This window comes from Leucopleurus acutus, assembly GCF_964270905.1.
Source record: "Leucopleurus acutus genome assembly, chromosome: 1".
NCBI classification, from domain to species: Eukaryota; Metazoa; Chordata; class Mammalia; order Artiodactyla; family Delphinidae; genus Leucopleurus; species Leucopleurus acutus.
In genome coordinates, this window is record NC_139142.1 from 75,258,850 (window position 1) to 75,283,718 (window position 24,869).

General features: G+C 41.5%; 2 protein-coding genes across 8 annotated transcripts in view; both read left to right on the forward strand.

Moving 5' to 3' along the window:
* CHD8 (chromodomain helicase DNA binding protein 8) overlaps nt 1-10,766 on the forward strand; it is a 56,569-nt gene extending 45,803 nt beyond the window's left edge. For 5 of the 7 annotated variants that reach the window (XM_082854961.1, XM_082854957.1, XM_082854955.1 and 2 more), the window contains 12 exons: nt 1,055-1,184; nt 2,125-2,200; nt 2,659-2,713; nt 2,888-3,095; nt 3,508-3,716; nt 3,810-4,529; nt 4,745-4,896; nt 5,175-5,477; nt 6,315-6,428; nt 6,616-6,795; nt 7,196-7,312; nt 9,798-10,766. In XM_082854961.1, coding sequence (XP_082711087.1) covers nt 1,055-1,184; nt 2,125-2,200; nt 2,659-2,713; nt 2,888-3,095; nt 3,508-3,716; nt 3,810-4,529; nt 4,745-4,896; nt 5,175-5,477; nt 6,315-6,428; nt 6,616-6,795; nt 7,196-7,312; nt 9,798-10,361 — 2,828 coding nt within the window. In that variant the 3' untranslated portion in view covers nt 10,362-10,766. The remainder of the gene's footprint in view (nt 1-1,054; nt 1,185-2,124; nt 2,201-2,658; nt 2,714-2,887; nt 3,096-3,507; nt 3,717-3,809; nt 4,530-4,744; nt 4,897-5,174; nt 5,478-6,314; nt 6,429-6,615; nt 6,796-7,195; nt 7,313-9,797) is intronic. The other 2 variants (XM_082854960.1, XM_082854959.1) reach the window with 2 other exon arrangements.
* A 1,195-nt stretch (nt 10,767-11,961) lies between these two features.
* SUPT16H (SPT16 homolog, facilitates chromatin remodeling subunit) overlaps nt 11,962-24,869 on the forward strand; it is a 31,879-nt gene continuing 18,971 nt past the window's right edge. Inside the window, exons 1-3 of the mRNA XM_082845886.1 lie at nt 11,962-12,105; nt 23,020-23,112; nt 24,143-24,313. Coding sequence (XP_082702012.1) covers nt 12,040-12,105; nt 23,020-23,112; nt 24,143-24,313 — 330 coding nt within the window. The 5' untranslated portion in view covers nt 11,962-12,039. The remainder of the gene's footprint in view (nt 12,106-23,019; nt 23,113-24,142; nt 24,314-24,869) is intronic.

Below are 24,869 nucleotides of genomic sequence, written 5' to 3' on the forward strand. Positions count from 1 at the left end.
GTTTGAATGGGAAACTAGTCCTTAAATATCCAGAGCCATTAGTTCCTATGAATAAATGTTTAAGAAAGACCAGATGGATAGTTAAATCCCAAGGTAGGGAGTCTCCCATTTGTTCTCTAATCACTGTTACCAATCTGTATGTAGTGGTATCTAAGTTAAGCTTCCACAATCCGGGGAAATAATGCATGTCCACTCTTGTTAATAATAACCATGTTTAATTTGTATCACTTTTCTGTGGCTTGCTGAAAGTGTTCTTCTTGTATAACATCTTATTTGCCTAATATTCAGCGGTTACTCTCACATAGTTGTGAACAACCATGCTTGAGTAAAACAAAAATAGAGTATAAAAAGGGAGAAAACTCCCTTTTCAGTCTTGCCTAATAACAAATTCCAGGCATTAAAAGCAGTAAGTGCTAACTTCCAGCCTAGTGACTTAGTGAATTGGAATATCATTTCTTTTTTAATATACTTTCACATTTACTTCTATAAAATAAAAGTAGTGGCACTTAATTCATGTTTTTGACATGTTTAATTGGATAGGAAAAACTGTGAGCATTTGTAGTCTTAGATTTACTTGTAAGACACAGGCTTTAGAAGAGTCCAAACATCCTGAAGTGTGTTCATCATTCATCAAACATTCAGAGTGCCTGTTTGTTTGCAGGTGCAGATCTCTTATCCTTTATTTGAAAATGTGTGACCTAGTTCTAAATCATTTAAACTTCTAAAATTTCCTCACTTATGTATTGATAGTAAGAATGATGATAAAATATTACCCGTTAAATGGCTAAGTAAATCTATTACCATTCTCTATAAACACCGATTAAATTCCTGTTTCCAGTAACTAGTGATAAAACTCCTTGTGACTCTAAATTGCTGTAGAAATGTTAAATATCGTACTATAACCCAACAGCTATCCAAGTTAAAATTTTCACTGTATTTTGCATTATGATACCAAAGTAGCCCACATTGTTATTGCAGCAGCATACGAAGCTTACTTACATAAAGGCAAAATGAATCTCTGATTTTCTTCAAATTATGGCTCTTTTTCTTCTAGGCTATGAAAAATATAATACTATGAGGGCAGACCCAGCCTTGTGCTTCCTGGAAAAGGCTGGCCGACCAGACGACAAAGCCATTGCAGCAGAACATCGAGTGTTGGATAATTTTTCTGACATAGTGGAAGGGTAAGCATTAGTGTTTAGTTCTCTTAAAGCTCTGTGTCCACCCTATGAAGGGTATTTGTTGCTTGTACTAAGAGATAACATAACTCTAGCCTTGACTGAACCCATTCGGATTCTTAATGGTGGTTATACTCATGAATGATAAACTCTTAACAAATAGTGAGACCAGCAGAAAGGTCTCCATAAACTGGCCTAAAACCATACATTGCAGTCTGATGCAACTAAGGGTGAAAATTAATGTTATTCCCAAATGGCTTATTTGACGTTCTATTCAGTTTTCTTTGCAATGCTTTTCTGTACAGCCGTAGTAGCTGAGAGGATAACTGGTTCTCTTGAAAGGTAGTAGTCATGCAGCAATCCCATGCCACTTATATGATAGAGCCTCAGGAAATTTTAGCCCTGGTTTATCTCCCAGTGGCGGCTGACACATAAAGGTGTTACTCTGCCTGGATACATGCCTCGATGATGAGTTGCCATGCTAATACTGAGCCACCAGGTAGGGCATTGTTGCCCTGGTTTGGGTGCCAATGAGTTTAACAAAACTTCTCACGTGGAGACCTGAGGGGCATGTGAAATAGTTGGCTTCGCTCATGAATACCCTCCCGGTCCTTTGTGATTGAGAGATTTCTCTTTGATGATCACAACCTCAGTTTGCCTAGTATAGGACCCTCAAAGGAAATTGGATTGTTTATTTATTGCAAATCATTTATTATATCATCCTTCTACTCAGTAGAGCAAAGTATCAATAGTAAAAATAAGCAAGCATAGACCATTCAAATGAAGTAATAAAAGTAAATTCTAGTTGGGAAGGAGGGGGAAAATGGGTTAAACAATAAAAAGAGCTAGTAAGAGAAAGGAAATGTGCTGGTCAAAGTGTTTCTTTTAAAGTCAAACAATTTAGAACTGAACTTTGTCATTTTCTCACGCCTCTGGATGATTTTAGGGTTGACTTTGATAAAGATTGTGAAGATCCTGAATATAAACCACTCCAGGGTCCCCCAAAGGATCAAGATGATGAGGTGAGGAATTCTCATTTGAGTCCAGCTTTTCTTTATTACTAAATAGTATTCTCCTATTCCCTGAATCATGAAGTACATTGATTAATTTATAATACAAAATGGAAAGACCATTTGAGACTATAAAGTATTAATGGAAAGGATTTTAACACCAGCTGGGGGACATCAGGTATGGCTTTGTGGAGGAGGTGGGACCCAAGCTGGACAATGAAGTATATTATTTGACTACTTAATTCCTGAGTCCCCCTGTCTTCAAGCCTTTGATAAGGACTGACTTTTCAGGGTTTATTTTCATATTCTTTTACTTGGTTGCTTCCAATTTTCTGTGAGAGTTCCTTTCATGAGAAAATTTTCTGGATCCCACGGTGCCATAGAAAGACACACACGAGAAAGTGATTTCAGAGTGCCAATTTTACCCCCTTTTCCTCCCCTCTCCATCCTGTGGGGTGGATCTTCTCTAGGGTGATCCCTTGATGATGATGGATGAGGAGATCTCAGTTATAGATGGAGATGAAGGTAAACTTCTAAGTCAACTAGTATAATTTTGTGTGGGGTGGTGGGGTTGGGGGACTGACTGAATTCTGTCCTTTCCTGGGATACCAGAGAGCTTTGCCTTTGGGTGGGTTGAAATACCAGTTATCTCTACTACCTTTCCTGTACTTCCTGTTTATTCTACTTTGCTGCCCACAGCCCAGGTGACCCAACAGCCAGGCCATCTATTCTGGCCTCCAGGCTCTGCTTTGACAGCTAGGCTTCGGCGCCTAGTAACAGCCTATCAGCGCAGCTACAAGAGAGAACAGATGAAGATAGAGGCTGCAGAACGTGGGGATCGGAGAAGGCGGCGCTGTGAGGCAGCCTTCAAGCTAAAAGAAATTGCACGGCGGGAGAAACAGCAACGGTAAAATATGGCTGGGAATTTGAACTGAGCTGTAAGCTTGTCTTCAGCTATGGGCCCTATATTGAAAAGCATCCTAGGAAGGATTATTTGGAATTCCCTAAGAGGGACCATCTTTTTTGTCTTTGTTACACCTCTACGACATAAAACCACACTTAATCATAACTCCCAGGAAGATCTCATATGTAGGCATCCTCATTGAGTTGTTTGCATCATTTTTCCCCTTGGCTTGCTAATTCTTAAATTCTTACATGTTACAGAGTACCTCTTCCTACCTCTTCTGCTGTCTTCGGGGGCTTTTCACCCCCCCCCCCCAACTTTCATTTTTTGTGCATTCAGATATTCTAAGCCATACTAAGAAGTAACCATTCCCTGTGTTCTGATCACTGTTGCCTGATTCCTCTTCCCTTTGTAGATGGACAAGGCGTGAACAAACTGATTTCTATCGAGTAGTTTCTACCTTTGGTGTGGAGTATGACCCCGATACCACGCAGTTCCATTGGGATCGATTCCGCACTTTTGCCCGACTGGACAAAAAAACAGATGAAAGCCTTACCAAGTATTTCCATGGTTTTGTGGCCATGTGCCGCCAAGTGTGCCGCCTTCCCCCAGCAGCTGGAGATGGTAAGCAAGACTGAAGCGTCTTGGGTGAGTGGGGATGGACTGTGACAGAACCAACTCTTGGTTCATTTCTTCTTCCACCCTTATCTCTTGCAGAACCCCCAGACCCTAATCTGTTCATTGAGCCCATCACTGAGGAAAGGGCCTCACGGACTCTCTACCGTATTGAATTGCTTCGGCGCTTACGGGAACAAGTTTTATGCCACCCTCTTTTGGAAGATCGGTTGGCATTATGTCAGCCTCCAGGTCCTGAATTGCCTAAATGGTGGGAGCCCGTTCGGCATGATGGGGAGCTTCTACGAGGGGCAGCCCGCCATGGGGTGAGCCAAACAGACTGCAACATCATGCAGGACCCAGACTTCTCTTTTCTGGCTGCCCGTATGAATTATATGCAGAACCATCAGGCAGGAGCACCAGCTCCATCCCTATCACGCTGCTCTACTCCACTGCTACACCAGCAGTATACCTCGCACACTGCCTCACCACTGCCCCTGCGCCCAGATGCTCCTGTTGAAAAGCCACCTGAGGAGACAGCTGCCCAGGTCCCCAGTCTGGAGAGTCTGACTTTAAAGCTAGAGCATGAGGTGGTGGCCAGGAGCCGACCAACCCCACAAGACTATGAGATGCGAGTAGCCCCCTCTGATACTACCCCTCTGGTTTCCCGGAGTGTTCCACCAGTCAAACTGGAGGATGAGGATGATTCAGACTCTGAGCTGGACTTGAGCAAGCTGTCACCATCATCCTCTTCTTCCTCATCCTCATCCAGCTCCAGCTCCAGCACTGATGAGAGTGAGGACGAGAAGGAAGAGAAGCTAAGTGAGTGCATGTGACAGGCTGTTGGCCCTCTTCCCCATTCCCCCCCTGCTCTTCCCCTTCTTTTCTAAATGCATCCTCTGAGATTCAGATTTTGATTTGATAGAATATCGAAGGAGATCTGTTATTCTTAGGGCCTTTATTTAAAGCCCATGTAATACCATTCCTATATAACTTTATTCTTCCACCTTTGCTCACACATTCTGTATGCTCTCTAGCTGCTGACCGGTCCCGCTCAAAGCTCTATGATGAAGAAAGTCTCCTGTCCCTCCCTATGTCCCAAGATGGATTCGCAAATGAAGATGGAGAACAAATGACCCCTGAGCTGCTGCTGCTACAAGAAAGACAAAGAGCTTCTGAGTGGCCCAAGGTAACAGCCTCATTCCTGGACATGTCGAGTCTAAAAATACAGTGTGACATATACAGAGAACAAGGAATAATAGATGGTTCTGGGTTTCTTTGATTGTGTTTAGTGCTACATGTCTTTTTCGTGAAACTCTTCCCAGTTGACTTTGGGATCTGATACTCCTCCCTCCCTCCTGTCTGACTTATGATTTTTAATTAACGTGATAATGATGGAACTATTTTTTGTCACAGGATCGCATAGCTAGTACTCAGGCCCTAACTGATTTCTTTTTCCCCACTCAGGATCGTGTCCTGATAAACCGTATTGACCTCGTCTGCCAGGCCGTACTCTCAGGGAAGTGGCCTTCTAGCCGCCGGAGCCAAGAAATGGTAACAGGAGGAATTTTGGGGTCAGGCAACCACTTGCTAGACAGTCCCTCATTGACTCCAGGAGAATATGGTGACTCTCCGGTCCCCACACCACGAAGTAGCAGTGCAGCTTCCATGGCAGAGGAGGAAGTGTCCGCCGTCACCACAGCGGCAGCTCAGTTCACCAAACTTCGCCGAGGCATGGATGAGAAGGAGTTTACAGTTCAGATCAAAGATGTAAGCTGAGCATTTAGGCACTGGGAAGTGAGGAAGGAGTCTGTAATTCTTGCTGACTAGCTGTCCGAACATAATACTAAGCTCGTTTGGTCCACTGACTTTAAAAATGAGAGGAGAAGAAAAAAGCGCTCACAAAGATCCATTTAGGAAAAGTCACTGCACTAAAGGAAGGGATCTTATCTTGACTTGTATCTCCTGAGGACTAGATTAAAAGAAACCATATCTTTAAAGGAAATTTAATTGACACAAGGGTTCTTTTGAGTGGCTCATTTCTGGAGCCTAGAAACCTAGTTTTTAAAAATTGAAATCAAACTGTGGAAAAGCTATTAAAGTGATGCCCAAGTATTATGGGCCTTATTAAGTTAAAAATAAAAAGGAGTCATTCCTACTGAAATTAAATCAGTATTGTTTTATGGATGGAAAATTTTATTTTTCCTGATGCTCTTCCCTAATGAACCCTAGCAGCTGGTCATTAAGTACTCAATAAGAAAATTTTTTGAAATTAGTATGTGACAGGAATATCAGGATTTTGCCCCTGTGATGAGTTGCCATGCTAATACTGAGACACCAGGTAGGGGATCTTTTCCCTGCATTGGGTGTTGTTGAGATAAATTCTACTTCTCTTAAATCTACCTGAGGGGCACTAGGTCAAGAAATGAAATCTAAGGAAAAAATTATGTGTCTTCTTGTATTTCTAATTTCTACCCATTAGTCAATGGCCTTTCTTCTCACCATCATTGAACCAGAGGATGACCCTTACCCTAAGTCCCCCTAAACTTGATTTTTATTTTAAAAACATGCCATATGATGTCTTGGGTGGGTGGGTTGTCTTCCTAGGAAGAAGGATTGAAGTTAACATTCCAGAAGCACAAGTTGATGGCTAATGGAGTAATGGGAGATGGACATCCTCTTTTTCATAAGAAGAAAGGGAACAGAAAGAAGCTAGTTGAGGTAAGTGGTAGAGAAAGTCTTTAATATGATGATTAGATAAAATATTTTTGTTCCCAGTAATTGATGAAGGCAGTTGGGATTGAGGGAGTAGAAGATACTATTTTATGGCTACCATTGGCTCTGCTCCCCCTCCCTCCCTACCCAAAAGAAGAGTATGTGCTCATGGGGGTGGATTCTGGGTTTGCAGCTGGAGGTGGAGTGCATGGAAGAGCCTAATCACCTTGATGTGGACCTGGAGACCCGGATCCCTGTCATCAATAAGGTGGATGGGACTTTGCTGGTGGGTGAGGATGCCCCTCGCCGGGCTGAACTGGAGATGTGGTTACAGGGTCATCCAGAGTTCGCTGTCGATCCCCGATTTCTAGCGGTGAGTGGCAGTTCCATGCAGCAAGATTTAAAGTCATTCCCTTGGTATTTAAGCTGTGTGAGAGGGAGGAAGCATGCCATATATTATGTCATTGTTTCTCCATCGGCAAAATAAGAGTAATTATACTTAGTCTTCCTACTTCACAGAGTTGTTGTGAGGATCCAAATAATGTTACAGTACTTGTTAAACTAAATGCTAGGCAAATATTTACCATTGAACTATTACATAATGACCTAATTTTTTTGGAGAAGTCTGCTTCATGGCAGTTTTCCAGTAGGACTAATCTTTAATTTATCCACACAATAAGCATTTATGGTCAAAGTAGACACTAGTACCTTAATGATTACTCCAGAGAAGATTTTTTTATTCCTTTAGGATAACTGCAGCTTTTCTATTGCAGTATATGGAGGATCGCAGAAAACAGAAGTGGCAGAGATGTAAAAAAAATAATAAGGCAGAATTGAACTGTTTGGGAATGGAACCAGTACAGACAGCTAACTCTAGGAATGGAAAAAGGGTGAGTGAGACTTGAGGTATTACCACTCTGTTCCCACACTAGATACGACTAGAGAAATTATTTAATGTTATTTATCTTTCTTCCAGCGTGTTTGAGAAAATTTATCTTCAGTTCACAAAGAAAGAAACCATAGTATTTTTACTGGTATTTTTACAGTCCTGTGGCATCGTCATCTCTAGAACAGCATAAAATTCTAAAAGCTAACTTTAGCACTTTAGGCATGTTAAAATGTAAGAATTAGTGGGCTTCCCTGGTGGTGCAGTGGTTGAGAGTCCACCTGCCGATGCAGGGGACACGGGTTCGTGCCCCGGTCCGGGAAGATCCCACATGCCGCGGAGCGGCTGGGCCCGTGAGCCATGGCCGCTGAGCCTGCGCGTCCAGAGCCTGTGCTCCACAAAGGGAGAGGCCACAACAGTGAGAGGCCTGCGTACCGCCAAAAAAAAAAAGAATTATTAACGTGTTAGAAAATTCAAGGCCTTATCCTGCTGTTCTACTGACTAGGGGATTTTAGGCAGATCCTTTAACTTTTTCAATTTGCATATCCTGAAAAGTTGAGGGTTTTGAAGCAGATAATCTCTTAAAAGTTTTATGATTCTATATATTTTAGAAGTGATTTGGGGAATTCCCTGGCGGTCCAGCGGTTAGGACTCTGCGCTTTCACTGCTGAGGGCCCGGGTTCAATCCCTGGTTGGGGAACCTGCAAGCCATGCAATGCAGCCAGAAAAAAAAAGCAGTGATTTGGGACCTACTAAAGAAAACAGTCATGGGGTTTCCCAACATAGAAGAGGTTGAGAACCACTAATAATATGCCACTAATGGAAAAAGACAGGAAATCATGTTTTATAGTTTATAATAACAATTTTGGTCATGAGTTAATTCCATTATTTTCAGATGTACTTATACTTTTATCATGGTTATAGATTTGGTGGATTAAGAACCCATAATCCTTTCCATCAAAATATAACTGCAAAAGTTTCTCTTGGCTCTGTTTGCCTTACTTTGGACAATAGTCGTATTGTTTAAATATAAACATATATAAATCATGGTTTGGTTTGGTAAGCATTTAAAATGGATTAGCACTTTGTCTACTCACTTTATCTAATCATTCCCATTTGATCTTTTATATATATCTTTATATGTATGTGATATATACATAAAACCACATGGTTTATCTTTTAACAAAATTAATTTCCAAATGAAAAATATGTCTTTTGCATTCAACAAATTCTGAGAACATTATTTTGCACATAATATATATTTATTTGTGAGGTGAATTTATAAGGCTTATTTATTATTTTTATATTGGTGAAAGTGGTTTCATATAAATATCGTTACCATGGAAGAGTATTTTAATTTACCCTCTTAGCCTCCGTGGAACCAAGGGAGTAATACACAGAATGGCTGATATGGGAGGCTGATGGCGAGGATACCTTCTCTGTCTTGAATTTAACATTATAGAGCAGCCTGTAAGGAAGGCTTTTCCTCCAGGATTACCTATTTTTACCTCAAGTACTTTTGCACTTCTTTACAGTCAGTTGATAACTCTAAGAAAAAAGATCATAGGAAATCACAGAAAATTATAATGTGATTAGTACAGAATTCTTACTGCAGAATTGATGGCGTATCTAGCACTATATCATTACCGGACCCTACAGTGATTTGGTGCTGTTATAGTGACATTTTAAAGCCTAAACAAATAGAGTTTTGAGATGTTTGTTTTCTCCAGGTCAGAAAGGTCAGGCTTAGATTGGGCAAGTCCAGAGACACGGGTACTAATTGTCTGAGTTTGTTGCCAGTTTACCCAGTACTGTACTTAGGTCTAGCAAAGTAATAAGTTCCAGCTTCAGAGAACTTAAACAAAATTTATAGTGAGACCATCTAGATGAAGCAATTTAAAATTCAGCAGATATGTAAGTTTTTGTATCAATGTGGAAAAAAACGTATTTTAGTAAATTTGGTAAGGAGCTACCCCATAATCTTTTTGGTGTTCCAGACATCCAGAATCGTAATCTGGACTATCTTGAGTTTACCCCACTCTGACGCAATAATAAAGGATAGTATTGTAAATGTCAATACTGTCATGCTGTACTTCACATGGTAAGATCATGTGAACAGCCTGCCATCAGTAAAGCATACTGTGCAAGTACTGATTCATTCACTGTCGTACTCAGGCCGCTCATTTACAAAGGTGAATAATTTTGAAACGGTTGGCCCGAGTAAAGGTACAGTGTAGTCATGGAAAAAAATCAAAGCTCTGGTTTACATGAGTGTCAGTGTCAAATCCTTGCTCTTGGCTTCAGCATTATATTGCTTCAACCAGCTACATCCTGCTTTTCCTCTTCCCCATTACCATCAAGCCTCATCTGACTAGTTTTGCCCCTGCTAAAGATAGATTCAGTGAAAAAGCATTTGTATGCTAGGACTCTGTTGACTTTTGGTTTTTTTCCTTCCTTTCTTTTTACTATCTTCTGTTGCTTCCTCCCAGGGTCATCATGCTGAAACAGTGTTCAACCGGGTTTTGCCAGGGCCTATTGCACCGGACAGCAGCAAGAAGCGGGCCCGTAGGATGCGACCAGACCTTTCTAAGATGATGGCCCTGATGCAGGGTGGAGGCACTGGGTCCCTGTCTCTGCATAATACCTTCCAACACAGCAGTAGTGGCCTGCAGTCTGTGTCATCTCTGGGTCACAGCAGTGCCACTTCTGCGTCTTTGCCTTTTATGCCGTTTGTGATGGGTGGTGCAGCATCATCCCCTCATGTAGACTCCAGCACCATGCTTCATCACCACCACCACCACCCCCACCCCCACCATCACCACCATCACCATCCAGGCCTGAGAGCCACTGGCTACCCTTCTTCACCAGCCACTACCACCTCTGGTACTGCCTTGAGGTTGCCACCACTGCAACCTGAGGAGGATGAGGACGATGAGGATGAAGATGATGATGATTTATCTCAGGGCTATGATAGCTCAGAAAGGGACTTCTCACTCATTGATGATCCTATGATGCCAGCCAACTCAGACTCCAGCGAAGATGGTGATGACTGAAGCCCCATCATGGTCCCCATCGCTTGGGTGGCTGCTGTATTTTCATTTACTCTGGCCCTTGGACTGTGGAAAAGTGGGAGGGGCAGGGGAGATGTGGGGAAACCCAGGACTCCAGGAGGTGAAAAGGAAAAAGAAAACTTGTACCTGATGGCTTCCAAATTTGAGAGGATTGGCTGGGCAGGGGAACTCCTAAAACAATACATGACTACTTCCTCGTTTCTGGGGAAGGAAAGGAGACTAGAGCAGCTGATGTGCTCACCCCTCCCTAGACACCTCCATTAACCACAGACTATGTAGCGCTGGCACTAGCCTCCGGCAGAGCCTGTTCCTGACCGAACTGTGGATACAGCTGGAGGGTCAGGAACTGTTACCTTCCTTCCCCTTGGCATTAATAAATTTAAGTTAATCCTTTCCCACTCTTCCCTTGTTCTATATTTGCTCAAACCCAATATATTAATTTTAAGAGTTGATGTTCACGATGGGTAATTTCAACATCATTTTCCTAAAGTTCATTACTGTTCATGCCGAGTTACCTTGGATAGGGCAGACAAGTCATCCGTACTCCATTAAAGGGTTTATATAAGCTTAGGCTCTCCACCTTACCAAAGGCAAGGAAACGATCTAAGCTAAATGGCAGGCAAAATGTTCCAAATTCAAACTCCAAGTTCTTAGAAGAGATGAAAAGGAAGAATTTCGTCAAGACCCACGTACATTTTGTCTCGAATTAAATAACGGTGCTTTGGGGAAGCCTAAGAATGGTGTCACTTCATGAACTGCGGCAAGGGGACTGGCTAACTGGAAGGACGCGGTCACGACTTGGCGGGGGGTGCATTCTATAAATTCCCTCAAGCCATTTGTTTCCTTTGACCCTTCCCCTATCACCCTAGCGCTCAAATGAAGCCTGGGCATTTAATTTCCCTTTCTATGGCGAAGCCCTTCCGCCGTATCGCCGGCCCTAGTTTAGTCTTACGGGCAGGGTGGGCTCGTCTCCCAGGTTTGAGCTCTCTGTCCGCCCGGAGCCCCCGACCCAGCGTCCTGGCACCGAGGATCCTTCCAGCCCTGAAGCAGCAGAGGCTTTTACTTCCGCACCTTTTCTAGGACAGGAACGGACCGAGTTACGCCGCAGTCTTTCCACTCCTACCCCACGCCAGACCCTGCTCTTTCCGCTTCCCCTTCCTTTGGGTGGGGCCACTGCACCCGCGCGCGGTAGCTTGTGTGGGGCGGGGCCGGCACGTCAGGACTCCCGCCTACTTCTCAGTGCCCAGCGGCAGCCGCCGCTGCCGCCGCCGCCTCGGCAAGGAGTCCGAGCGCCTGGAAACCGCGGCCTGGCAGAGAGTAAGGGCGGGTGCAGGGGGTCACGTGATGACGTCGTCTCTCGTGCGGCTGTTGCTAAATTGACAAAACCCCGCGAAAATCTGAACTCTTTTTGCGTTACATATTTTGTTGCTTTCCAGACTCTTTTCCATCCTCTCCTCCCCCTAACCTCCGTAGGAAGGATTTAAGAAAAAAAAAATAAAAGAATCCCAAGCGCTGCTGGGACCCGGAAGCGGAAAGGGCATCTTTGAGGTCGATACTTCCGGGTCACTGGGAGAGTGCGGGATTCCAGGGCCGAGAGAGGGTGGCTGAGCCGGGACCTCGCGTGATTCTCGGAACCCGAGGAGGAGCGGCGTCTGTGGCTATGGCTGTAACTCTGGACAAAGACGCTTATTACCGGCGAGTGAAGAGACTGTACAGCAATTGGAGGGTGAGATAGATCCCGTAATTTTCCCTAGGGAGCCCCCTTTGCCATCCCATAATAACCCCGTTTCTCGGCGCCTTTTTTCCCCTTTCCGTCGGGAATTCCCGGGTTCAGTGTCGCGCCGCTTTAGTTGCTCCAGGATCATTCACCGCAGGAGGCTCTGAGCGCCGCCCAGTAACAGGGAATCCCCCCGGCAATCACCCTGCCCTGCGGCCACCACCATCTTCCCTGCGTGCCAGCCCCCGTCATGCATAACAACCACCTCTCGTAGTTTCTTCCCGCCCTAGGAGAGGCATCATCATCCTTCCCTCCCACTCCGTGATCAAGTCTTGCTGCCCCCTCCTGCAGTGTTCGCACACACCCACGCACTCGCTCTGTCCTCCCAGAACCACAGTGTTGCGCCCCAGGTCCCGCCAGAATTACAACCATTTCGTCAAGGATGGATGGAGGGTCCAAGAGAATGTGAACCGGGCTCTTGGCGTTTATCGTTTGCGGGGCTGTTGCTGGAGTTAAAAAAAGAAATACTGCTCACGCGCAACCGCCTCATGTTCTAGGCCCTGCTGCGGGCAACACAGAAACCTAACGCTGAAAACCTGCAGGCTTTAGTTAATGCAAAAAACGATGTGTTGCCTAAAACCTCATTAGTTTTCATCCTTGGTTGAGTATCCGGGGCACGTGTTCAGAAAAAGAGCTGTTGCAGTACCCAGTCTTTTAGGGATTGGGCATTTTTGCTGCTTGAAAAAGTCCCCAGTTAACGATTTTATTTTTATGCTGGTAAGTTATCAGTTCAAACATTTGATTGCATCCTGTGGTGCATTCTGAGCTAACTAGGTTAAGTCTGGCTTCTGAACTCTGTCATTCAGGGAAGATAAAACTAATGAAGACTTTCAAATCTGAAAAGCGTCCTGACAAAAATGATCAGTTCTGATTTCAGCATTGTAAATTACCTTTCAAACTGATCTTCTAAAAACTAAGCTATTAAAATTGGTCATTTCCCTACCATTCATATTAAAGGTACCCGTGCATGTTTCATCTTTTGAGCATAAATGCATTAGATAATTGAAAATAAAATGGGTTCTTTGCATTTTATGAGAAGCAAAAATAAGGACTCTATGCTAGGCTAAAGCCAAACATAAATTTTATTTTAAAATTTTTTATTGGTTAATTTCTACCAGATGTTTTTACAGTTTCTCTCACTGTCACATTTTAAAGTTTGAATGTGATTCGTATTAGAAAAACTCTTTCTAAATGCCCACATATTTCCTAAAGTACTATTGTACAAGTAATAATCAAAAGTCCTCTCTTCCATCCATAGACCCCAAAATTACACACCTTTGCTGTGGTGGTTGCTTCTAGTCCCAGTGATTCAGAGTTTATCAAATTATCCTCTCTAGACCATGTATGGAAACTAAGATTAATTTAGAGCTCAAAGCTCCTCTACATGATAAGTGAATGCAAAGCGTGAAACTAGGAAAAGCTTGAGGCCTGGAGACAGATTGGCAAACTTAATGTCAAATGACAGTTTTTAAATCCATGAAAGTTATTGGCCCCCATTTTTTTGTTTGCTTCTCAAAAATCATTAAAATTTATCTTGGCCCTCCTGTCATTTGAAAGGAGCATGTTAGACTTTAATAAGATCTTGGTGTTACAAAGTTACAAGCCAAATCAATACAAAAATATACTCATTAGCAAAATTTGTGGTGTATCATTATGAAAAATCTTATTTAAAAAGACTTTCTGCTTTTTTATAACTAAATTTTAACAACTATGCCTAGAACCCACCTGTAGAATTTCTTTATGCATTGTCGTTCCAGGTTGCAGTACTTTGATTCTGATCTGCTTAACCAAAGATCATAGTTTTCTGGGATAAGTTCTGGTTGCTTATCCTCTTAGCTGCAGCAGGAAAATAGTGAAATGTACAGGTGCAAGCTATGTTTGTTTTTCTACACTATTTTTCTTTTTTTGAATAAGAAAACTGGCATTGAAATGAGAATAACTAGAAATTAACTATATAAATTCCAAGCCTTGTGTTGTCAGCTCCCATCTGCAAAGAAATCTGTTACGACAAAAATTAACTAAAAGATTAGTTTGGGCTCCACACCCACTTTTAATTATTATTTATTTATTTGACTGCTTTGGGTTTTTGTTGCTGCATGCAGGCGTTCTCTAGTTGCGGGAAGGGGGGGCTACTCTTGGTTGCGGTGCAAGGGCTTCTCATTGCAGTGGCTTCTCTTGTTGCAGAGCGCAGGCTCTAGGCGTGCAGGCTTCAGTAGTTGTGGCGCACAGGCTTAGTTGCTCCGCGGCTTGTGGGATCTTCCCGGATCAGGGCTCGAACCCGTGTCCCCTGCATTGGCAGGCGGGTTGTTAACCACTGCACCACCAGCAGAGTCCCCACACCCACTTTTAAGTTTTAGATACCCTTAAGCATTAATCTCTCAGAACTGTGTGGGTGCTTGTGGTAGCTCCAACGCTCTTCAACTACCTAGAGTTATAGAGCACCAAAAGGCTACCAATCTTTTTTTTTTCTTTTTCTTTTTTTAAAAAAGAGTAGGAGCTAATGTGTTTCCTAATCTCATCTATGCAAGTTGAGTTTGGCTAAGGTACATTTTGTGAGGCTATTGTAACTAAGAGGTATCTCTTAATCACAATTTTCATGACTTACATCCCCCAAACAGTTGCAGTATCACACATTTCTGTTTGAGTAGAAATTTCTAAAGCATTAAACGTTATACCTGAGTAAATAGTGTCATTTTAAGGATAAGAAAATGGGCTCAGCCAGAAATGAAACAGGAGACCTCCGTAGTGACTAAAACTTATTATTTATGACTCTTTCTGGATGTTTGAGTCTAGTCTAGTCCTGCCTCTCATTTTTTTAAAATTAATTAATTAATTAAATTTATTTTTGGCTGCGATGGGTCTTCCTTGCTGCCTGCGTGCTTTCTCTAGTTGCGGCGAGCGAGGGCTACTCTTCATTGTGGTGCGCGGGCTTCTCATCGCAGTAGCTTCTCTTGTTGCGGAGCATGGGCTTTAGGCGTGCAGGCTTCAGTAGTTGTGGCTCGGGCTCTAGAGCGCAGGCTCAGTAGTTGGAGCGCACGGGCTTAGTTGCTCCGCGGCATGTGGGATCTGCCCGGACCAGGGCTTGAACCCTTGTCCACTGCATTGGCAGGAGGATTCTTAACCACTGCGCCACCAGGGAAGCCTGCCTGTCATTTTTTTAAATGAGAACTGCTCCGAGCGGAAAGGGTTTGCAGCACCTGTCTGTTCTGCTTTAGAGAACCCCAGGTGATGGTATTGGATCATGAGCGTCAGCTGGGGGCTTCTCCTCTGTCTTCTTATACTTACAGGGTCCATATTCAGGGCTTCCCAGCCTTTTCATGATTGTGATTGTTTTTAACCAAGTGATAGAATTACTCCTGCATAGGGTACAAGGGGGGTAGGTTACCCACCATCCTGGGGTCCCAGCTGCTTTGAGAGCTGAGGGAATACTGTATCCATGCACACCTATAACTCATTTGAGACCTACCTATTAGGACATCCTGCTGTGTGTGTGAACCTTGACTTCAGTCATCTGCCTTTTAACCCAAAAGAGTTCCTAAAAAATCAGAATAGCAGCTGTTTTCAAAAGGAATGCTGATCCATTGCATTCATTCATATGGTGCTGCACTACTGGTCAGGACTGAGGAGTGAATGGCTCCGGCCTCAAAAAGGAAGTTTGTGCCTGTGGAGAAAACTAATAACCTATAGTGTCAGTGTTTCTCTTGAGTGGCGATTTCTGGCTCTTTGCTGATTTTTGTTGTGGACAAGTTTCTTGTTCTGGATTGCTCTCTAAGACTAGGCAGTAATCTTTTGTGGCTTAGGAAGGTTCTTTAAAATATGGGCAATTTCCATACTACTTTCAACAGGTAACGGCTTGCTTCTACCCATCTCAGTTCATTATGGCTCATTTATTTCTGGCGTGAGCTAGAGAAAGGTTTCTTGAGTGAAGTTTCTTGGTTTCTTGAGTGAAGAGGAAGGCTAGATGGAAGTAAATGCTTGGGCAGGTTAGGATTCATTTATTCTTGCTTACTCAAATTTTTATTTATTTTTTATCACTGTTACCAAGTGCAGTGCCTGGCGTGTAGTAGGCACTCAGTGAATGATGGTAACTTGATTTCTGAACTCTCATGCATTCCTTTCTTGGTTGAAGAGATTTTTATAGAGACTATACTCAGGGTGATCATAAGTCCTGCCTTTCCTGAAACTGTTCACCTGTTGTACATATGTAATTAATGGCATACTTTTTTATTCTCAAAATTGTCTCAGTTTGGGTGATGAATTAGATCAGTGTCTTAGCTATAACTAGAGACTTCAAAAATGTTTCGTGTTTTAATACAGTACCCCTTTGGTTCAAAGGAAGATAGTTGTTCCTCTGCTGCACTATTTCCCCAACTTTTTATCATTCCAATACCACCTTCACAATTTTTGCCGATTCCTTAGCACTTACATTATTTACCTTGCACTTTAAAAAATCAGTTTTAATCAAGTAATACATACATAGGTTTTCTTTTTTTGGGGGGTGGGTGGGGGGCGGGTACACGGGCCTCTCACTGCTGTGGCCTCTCCCATTGCAGAGCACAGGCTCCGGACGCACAGGCCCAGCGGCCATGGCTTACGGGCCCAGCCACTCCACGGCATGTGGGATTTTTCCAGACCGGGGCACGAACCCATGTCCCCTGCATCGGCAGGTGGACTCTCAACCACTGCGCCACCAGGGAAGCCCCATACATAGGTTTTAAAAAACCAAATAGTTCTAACAGCCTTAACAAAAAACAGTCACCTGCCCCAGAAGCACCCACTTCCCAGTTCTTCACTTTCTTTCATATTTTGAAGTAATATCTATATACTGCTATTTCTTGATTTATCAGTTGTAGATATTAACTTTTGTTTTGATAGATTAGGATTGAAATTTAACTGTCTTATACTATCATATTCATTCCAGCTTCCCTGACACTTCCTGTAATTTTCTTCTTGACACAGTTATGAAAAATTTCAACATACAGAAAGGTAAAAGAAATTTCCAGTAAGAACCCATGTACCCCCACCTAGTTTACACAATTAATATTTTATCATACTTGCTTTATCACATATCCATCCCTCTTGATAAGTTTTTTTCCCGCAAAAGTTTTAGTAAACTCAGTCAGTTTACATTGTTACGCTCATGCAACTATTTTCACTGCTGGGCGAAGCAGTAGAATACAATTAATTACCTTTCCTTTTCTCTGCAGTTTTTCATTTTTCATGGCATTAATGATTACTTCAGTTTCTCTCCTCTTTTAAATGTCTCTAGCCCTAATTTTTTCCTGCAGATCTGTCATAATCTCATCAATTTTTTATTCTAAAATTTTCACACTCATCAGATATTTTATTAATTCTGTGTTTGTTTTTTAAATACCACCAACACCCACCCACCCACCCACTCAGCCTTACATTATTCTGCTCTATCTGTATGGGTTGCTCTCTAGGCCTGTTGAAACTTGGAACTTTCCAGTGTCCCCTGTATCCTACAGTCCATGTCTTGATTTTTTTTCCTTTGTTTTGTTAGAGCATTTCTCTAAGAGCTTCTTAGGAAAGAATACAGAGAATAGATGTTTCTTGAGCTCTTATGTGTCTTAAAAAGTTTTATTCTGTCTCCACTTTTGGTTAATAATATAGTTCAGTGGGTATAAAATTCAAGATTGAAAATCTCTGAGAGTTCTGCCCAGAGTTTTGAAGCTATTTGTCAGCCTTCAAGCTTTCAGTCTTACATTTGAGAAGAAGGCTGATGTGATTCTATTTCCTGTTCCAATATATGTGGCCTATTGTTCTCTGTAAAACATCTCTTTATTCCTTGTGTTTTGAAATTTCACTGCCCTGGTGTGAGTCTTCCCCCCCCACCCCCTTTGCATTGAGTTGGGAAGTGGGGGGCTGTTTTAGTCTCAAGACTCACATCCGTCAGTGCTGGAATTTTGCATTCATTGATCATTTTCTCCCCATTTCCTCAGTGATCTGGTTTATTTTCCCCCTGAAATTCCGATTTGGTAAGGTTTAGACCTTTTGGCTTAAATTTATTATCTTTCCATTTCATTTCCTGTCTCTTTATCTTCTACTTGCAGATACTGTTTCTTAACTTTATTTTACCACTTTTTATTGAGTTTTTTTTCCTAAGTTCTTTTTTGTCCCCTATTCTTTTCTCGTTTCATGGATGTACTATATTTATTTCTCTTATAGGGGATGTTTTATTTGATTTTTATTTTCTGTCCTCGGCCATGCCTGTTTCCTCTGGATTTCTTTGCTTTCCCTCTTACATGAAGGACACTTCACAAAAATCAAAATGAGGCTTGGCTACCCATTTGTATTAAGAATAAGGTATTAAGAAACTGGTGGGAAGCTCTGCTTGAATAGGGTCTCTCAACTAGTAGAGAGGGGTTACGATAGAGTGAATAGGTTAGCTTGTTCCATGGAGAACCCCCAGATACTGACAGTATCTGAAGTATTTTCTCTGAATTCAGTGATGCTCAAAGAAAAGTCCTCTGATTCTTGTCTTTGGGGCAGTTGTTGTCATTCAGAAAACAGATTTTCATTTAGTTCCTCAGCATTTAGTACTTGCCTTCTGCTGGGCCTAGTATCTAGAGCCTTTTTGAGCTCCTTTCTCCAGAGAATAAATTAAGTCTCTTTGAGGAAGGATTAGGAGTTGTCTCAGGGCTTCCGAGAACTGGGGACTTAAGCTTGCTGACCAGACCTTCTGTTTTTAGCTCTGAACTTATCCGTGTTCAATATGTCCCTTTCCCCTTCTCTAATACTTGGTGCCTCCCGAGCCCTGAGCCCATTAGGGCTCTATGAGATACGCACACTTAACATCAATATCTTCCGGCTGAGAATGCTTGTCAGGCACTTAGTCATTTGCCACTCTCTGTCATCTTTTCATCTTCCAAAAAATTCTTTAACCTTAATACATCCAGAGAACATACTTTATATCACTGTAAGTGGACAATTGTGTCACTTACCAAAAAATAAAAAATTGCTGTTAAAAAATAAAGATAATGTAAGCACAATTGATATTATTAAATTGTAGGTTTTTTTAGGTTATATTTTTAAAGGTTATATTATTCCATTTATAGTTATAAAAGATCGGCTGTATTCCCTGTGCTATACAATATGTCCTTATAGTTTGTTTATTTTATACATAGTAGTTTGCACGTCTTAACCGCTTACCCCTATATTGTCCCTCCCCACTGGTAACCACTAGTTTGTTTTCAATATCTGTGAGTCTGTTTCGTTATAGTCACTAGTCTATTTTTTAGCTTTCGCATATGTTGTATCATACAGTATTTTTATTTCTCTGAATTTTTCCCCTAAGCATAATACCTTCTAAGTCCATCCATGTTGTTGGAGATGGAAAAATTTCATTCTTTTTTATGGCTGAGTGAAATATTCGTGTGTGTGTGTGTGTGTTTGTGTGTTTGTGTACACGTACGCCCCACATCTTTATCCATTCATCTGTTGATGGACACTTAGGTTGCTTCCATATCATGGCTATTGTAAATAATGCTGCAATGGACATTAGGGTGCATATATCTTTTTTTCTTTTTGGCTGCGTTGGGTCTTTGTTGCTGCGCGCGGGCTTTCTCTAGTTGAGGCAAGCGGGGGCTACTCTTTATTTCGGTGCCTGGGCTTCTCATTGCGGTGGCTTCTCTCGTTGCAGAGCACGGACTCTAGGCACATGGGCTTCAGTAGTTGTAGTGCACGGGCTTAGTTGCTCCGCGGCATGTGGGATCTTCTCAGACCGGGAATTGAACCTGTGTCCCCTGCACTGGCAGGCGGATTCTTAACCACTGTGCCACCAGGGAAGTCCCTCTTCATATACTTCTAAAAAATTTATTACTGTGTATTTTGAATTTCGTACGTGTTTTTTTTGCTAAAAAATTTTGACTCAACCAAGATTTCAAGTATCAAAAAATACTAAAAGGGACTTTTTGGTTAGTTTCAGTGGTGTTTTTTGTAGACAGATGTTTAGGAAATATATGTCAGTAGCCAGAACACATAAGCATTAAATATAAGGGAATACCTGTTGCTAATTTTGGGAGGTTATCAAGGTACTAGTAATTCTAGTGCCACAAAATCCCATAGTTGGAATGCATGTAGCAAAATTTGGGGGAGGAGAGAATATTTGATGCCAGAGTTAGTGTTAATATATGTTGTAGGAATCATAACACAGTGGTTCTCAAACTCTTTGATATCAGGACCCCTTTACATTCTTAAATTATTCAGGTCCCCACAAAGCATTTCTTTGTATGGGTTGTATCAAGTACCTAAAGAAATTTAGCTTCAAACATACATGAAGCTGGAAAAGGGAGAAATTTCAATAACCTTTTCAGATAATTATGGATATTCTTTGTTATTACTACACTAAAAGTCTGGAAGTGGTAATCTCTTGAAAGTTAGTTGTAATGTGGAATCTAAAACCACAGCAGTGAACTTTTCATACTCAAGTTATGGGTCTGTCTTGCACCTTTGATCCTCTACCCATGGATGATTTTGTAACAAGCGTTGCTTATTTGGAAAATATTGGTTCCCTCAGTTGTACAGATCTGGTAAATGTACACATTTCATTTTATGATATTGGAGAATCGTGTATGTTAATATCACCACCGATATCAGAAAAGTCTTGAGTAAGTAGAGAAGCTGTCAAGTTCACAATGGTGGGTACAAGTTTGTCAAAATTTTGATTTTTGCTTGAAAACTCGAATTTCATCATTGACAACATGTTTGTCATTTGTTTTCCTTGAAGTGATAGGCTCACTTAATTCATTTTCAAGAAAATGTATGCCAGATGCCCAACTCTGTTTAAATGGCTAGTTCAGTTTGTTACTCAAGTAATTATACAAGTGCTTTTCCTTGAGACAACCATCATACTTCAGTTTGCACACAGAAAAGCTTTGTGTGTACTTCCCATTTCTTTACACAGAATATTAAAAAGACATATACTCAAGGGTTAGGATTTCATAATATTAATCATTTTTACTGTGTCAAGGACATTTTTTAGTGAAACTGGATTTGTTTCCTATGAGTGTGTGATAGTGAAGAACATAGTTTGGTGCCACTGCCTTGGTGCTGGAACAAATGGTTATCTGCATGCGAAATAATGAAGTTAGGCCCCTTCCTCACACCATACACAAAAATTTACTCAAAAATGAGTCCTAGATCTAAATATAAGAGCTAAAAGTATAAAACTGTTGTCGAAGAAAGCATAGGTAAATCTTCATGTCCTTGCGTTAGGCAAAGCCACCTTAGATATGACATCAAAAGCACAAGAAAAGAATTTGGACTTCTTTAAAATTAAAATCTTTTGTGCTTCAAAGGACAACATCATTACGAAAGTGAAAGAAAACCCACTGAATGGGAGAAAATAATGCAGATCATATCTGGTAAGAGACTTATATCTAGAACATAAAAATAACTCTTAAAGCTTAGTAATAAAGCAGTAACCCAGTTACAGAATGGGCGAAGGATCTGAATACACACTTCTCCAGAAAGGGTATCAGGAATCATGTGAATGGGGACTCAGTCAACATCATTAGCCATTAGGCAAATGCAAATCAAAACTACAGTGAGATACTGCTTCATACCCATTGGGTGGCTATATAAACAATAAAATAATAAAAAAGATAACAAGTGTTGGTCAGCATGTGGAGAAAGTGGAACCCTCATACGTTACTATTGGGAATGTAAAATAGTGCAGGCACTTTAGAAGACAGTCTGGTGTTTCCTCAAAAAGTTAAACTTAGGGCTTCCCTGGTGGCTCAGTGGGTGAGAGTCCGCCTGCCGATGCAGGGGACGTGGGTTCGTGCCCCGGTCCGGGAGGATCCCACATGCTGCGGGGTGGCTGGGCCCGTGAGCCATGGCCGCTGAGCCTGCGCGTCTGGAGCCTGTGCTCCGCAACGGGAGAGGCCACAACAGTGAGAGGCCCGTGTACTGCAAAAAAAGAAAAAAAAGTTAAACATAGAGTTACCATATAACGAGCAATCCCTCACCTAGATATATACTCAAGAGAAATATGTGCACACAGAAACTTCTGTGAATGTTTATAGCAGCATTATTCATAGTAGCCAAAAGATGGAAACAACCCATATATCAAACAATTGATGAATGGATACAATGTGGTATATCCACATAATGGAATGTTACTCAGCAATAAAAAGGAATGTGGTATGATACATACTACAACATAGATGAACCTTGAAAGCATGTTAAGTGAAAGAAGCCAGACACAAACGCCACATATTATGATTCCATTTATATGAAATGCCCAGAATAGACAAACCCTTAGGGACAAATGAGATTAGTGGTTGCCTAGGGCTGGGGGGAGATGGATAATTATTGCTAATGGGTTTTTTGGGGGAGGATGAAAATGTTCTAAAATTTGTGATAGCTGCATAACTAAATACACAGAAAACCACTGAACAGTACACTTAAAGTGGGTGAATTGTATGTGAATTCTGTCTCAGAAAGCTGTTTTAAAAATACAGTAGGGTTTCCCTGGTGGCGCAGTGGTTGAGAGTCCGCCTGCCGATGCAGGGGACACGGGTTCGTGCCCCGGTCCGGGAAGATCCCACATGCCGCAGAGCGGCTAGGCCCGTGAGCCATGGCCACTGAGCCTGTGTGTCCGGAGCCTGTGCTCCGCAACGGGAGAGGCCACAACAATGAGAGGCCCGCGTACCGCAAAAAAACAAACAAACAAATAAAAATAGAGTAAGTGATGGCTGTGAGGTTGCCAGGCAAACATGTACCTTAAACTTAGAATTTCTGTTAGGAAAAAATTACACATATCTTGGGAAAATACTGAAGTTTGTATTCCTATTTTGCTAGTGTGAAAGAAAATGAACAAATTACTCTACTTTTCAGAAAGGAGAAGATGAGTATGCCAACGTTGATGCCATTGTTGTATCAGTGGGTGTTGATGAAGAAATCGTTTATGCCAAATCAACTGCGTTACAGGTGAGAAATTTCCAGCTGTGTTTAGCCCTGAGAGTCATTGAATCAGCTACTAGACTGTTCAATATCGTAGCCACTAGCCACATTAAAGTTTTAACTTCTCAGTCCTAAGTCTCAAGTACTCAGTAGTGGCTATCATGTTAGACAGAGGACATACAGAATATTTCTGTCACAAAAAGTTCAGTGAACAGCACTGATTTAGAACATAAGGAAAAAGGAAGAGAAGTATATAAATTAGGATGGATTTAACTTTAAATAACAGAAAAATCTAAATAACAGTGGGTTAAAAAAAATATTTCTTTTTCTCTTAGATAGTCTTCAGGGACCCAGGTTTTTTCCCAGTCTCTACTCTGCCATCCATAGAGTATAGCCATTGTGCTCATTTTGCAAAATTTGCTGCAGCTTTACCCTTATATCTGCATTCTGAGCAAAAAGAATGGAGAGAGGGAATAAAATGGGAGACCCTTCCTCCTTTTTTAAAGAGACTTTCTTGAAGTCCCACAGAATACTTCTGCTTATAACTTAATGGCCCAAATTTAATCTAATGGTCATGCTTAGCTGCAAGAAAGGATGGGAAATAGGGTCTTTGTGCTGAGCATTTTGCCTAGCTAAAGGTCATGAGTCTCTTCGAGAGAGAAGATATGAGTAATTGGTAGGCAACTAACAATCTTTGGGGAGCTAGAATGCACAGTTCCCTGAGGTGCTTCTCTGTCTCTTGTTTTATGCATTTCTGTCCTACTAAACAGTAATATACTTCCTATAAACACAAATTATCCAAATGATTTGATGGTCTTTATTATGGAATGTTTCAAACAAATAAAAGTAGATAAAAGAATACATTGAACTCCTCCTGTGTACCCATTGTCCAATAAATTGTCAACTCCTGACCAGTCTCATTTCATTTGAATCTACATCCAGGTTCCCCATTCCACGATTATTTGGAAGTTAATTCCAGATACCTTAATTTATAAATATTTCTGTGTAAGTACATTAATTTTTTTGTATCTGTACACACTGTTGTCTTTTCCCATAGACATGGCTCTTTGGTTATGAACTAACTGATACTATCATGGTCTTCTGTGATGACAAAATCATCTTTATGGCCAGCAAGAAAAAAGTGGAGTTCTTGAAACAGATTGCTAACACTAAGGGCAATGAGAATGCTAATGGAGCCCCTGCTATCACACTGCTCATACGAGAAAAGGTCAGAACTAATAAAGAAGGTGTCATAAATGTGAAAGAATGTTTAAAAGTGATAAACAGAAAAGCCTTCTAGGAATTTAAAAAATACAGGGGAAGATTTAGCTGACTGTCATTTGTTAGTCAGGATGAAAAGAGTTCAGTAGTCCTGTCACTTCTGCAGTAAGACAAATGGGTTATGAAATTCTGGTGAACACTAACTGTATCCATTCTTGACACTGTCAACTTGTTTGTTTTAATCTGAGTGCCTTAATTAGAACAAATAGCTTTTAAATATCCTTAAGGAAAATGAGGCATACCTCATTTCCAGTTTTTATCAAATGTACTCTTTTTTGTTATACTGCCCACTTCTCTTCTGAGAAGATTTCTTCTCAAAATGTTGTTCACCTTTGTATTTGAGTTTCTTAGCTGTTCCTGAAGAAAAAGAATAGCCTTCTCCGCTTATATGGTACTTCACTTAAGCATATAAAGATATCCAAAGAAATTTTGCGTTACCTTTTGGTGTGTTATAGTCTGCCCTAAAGAAGTAGGTAGTAGAAGGGGAAATAGAATTTATTCTT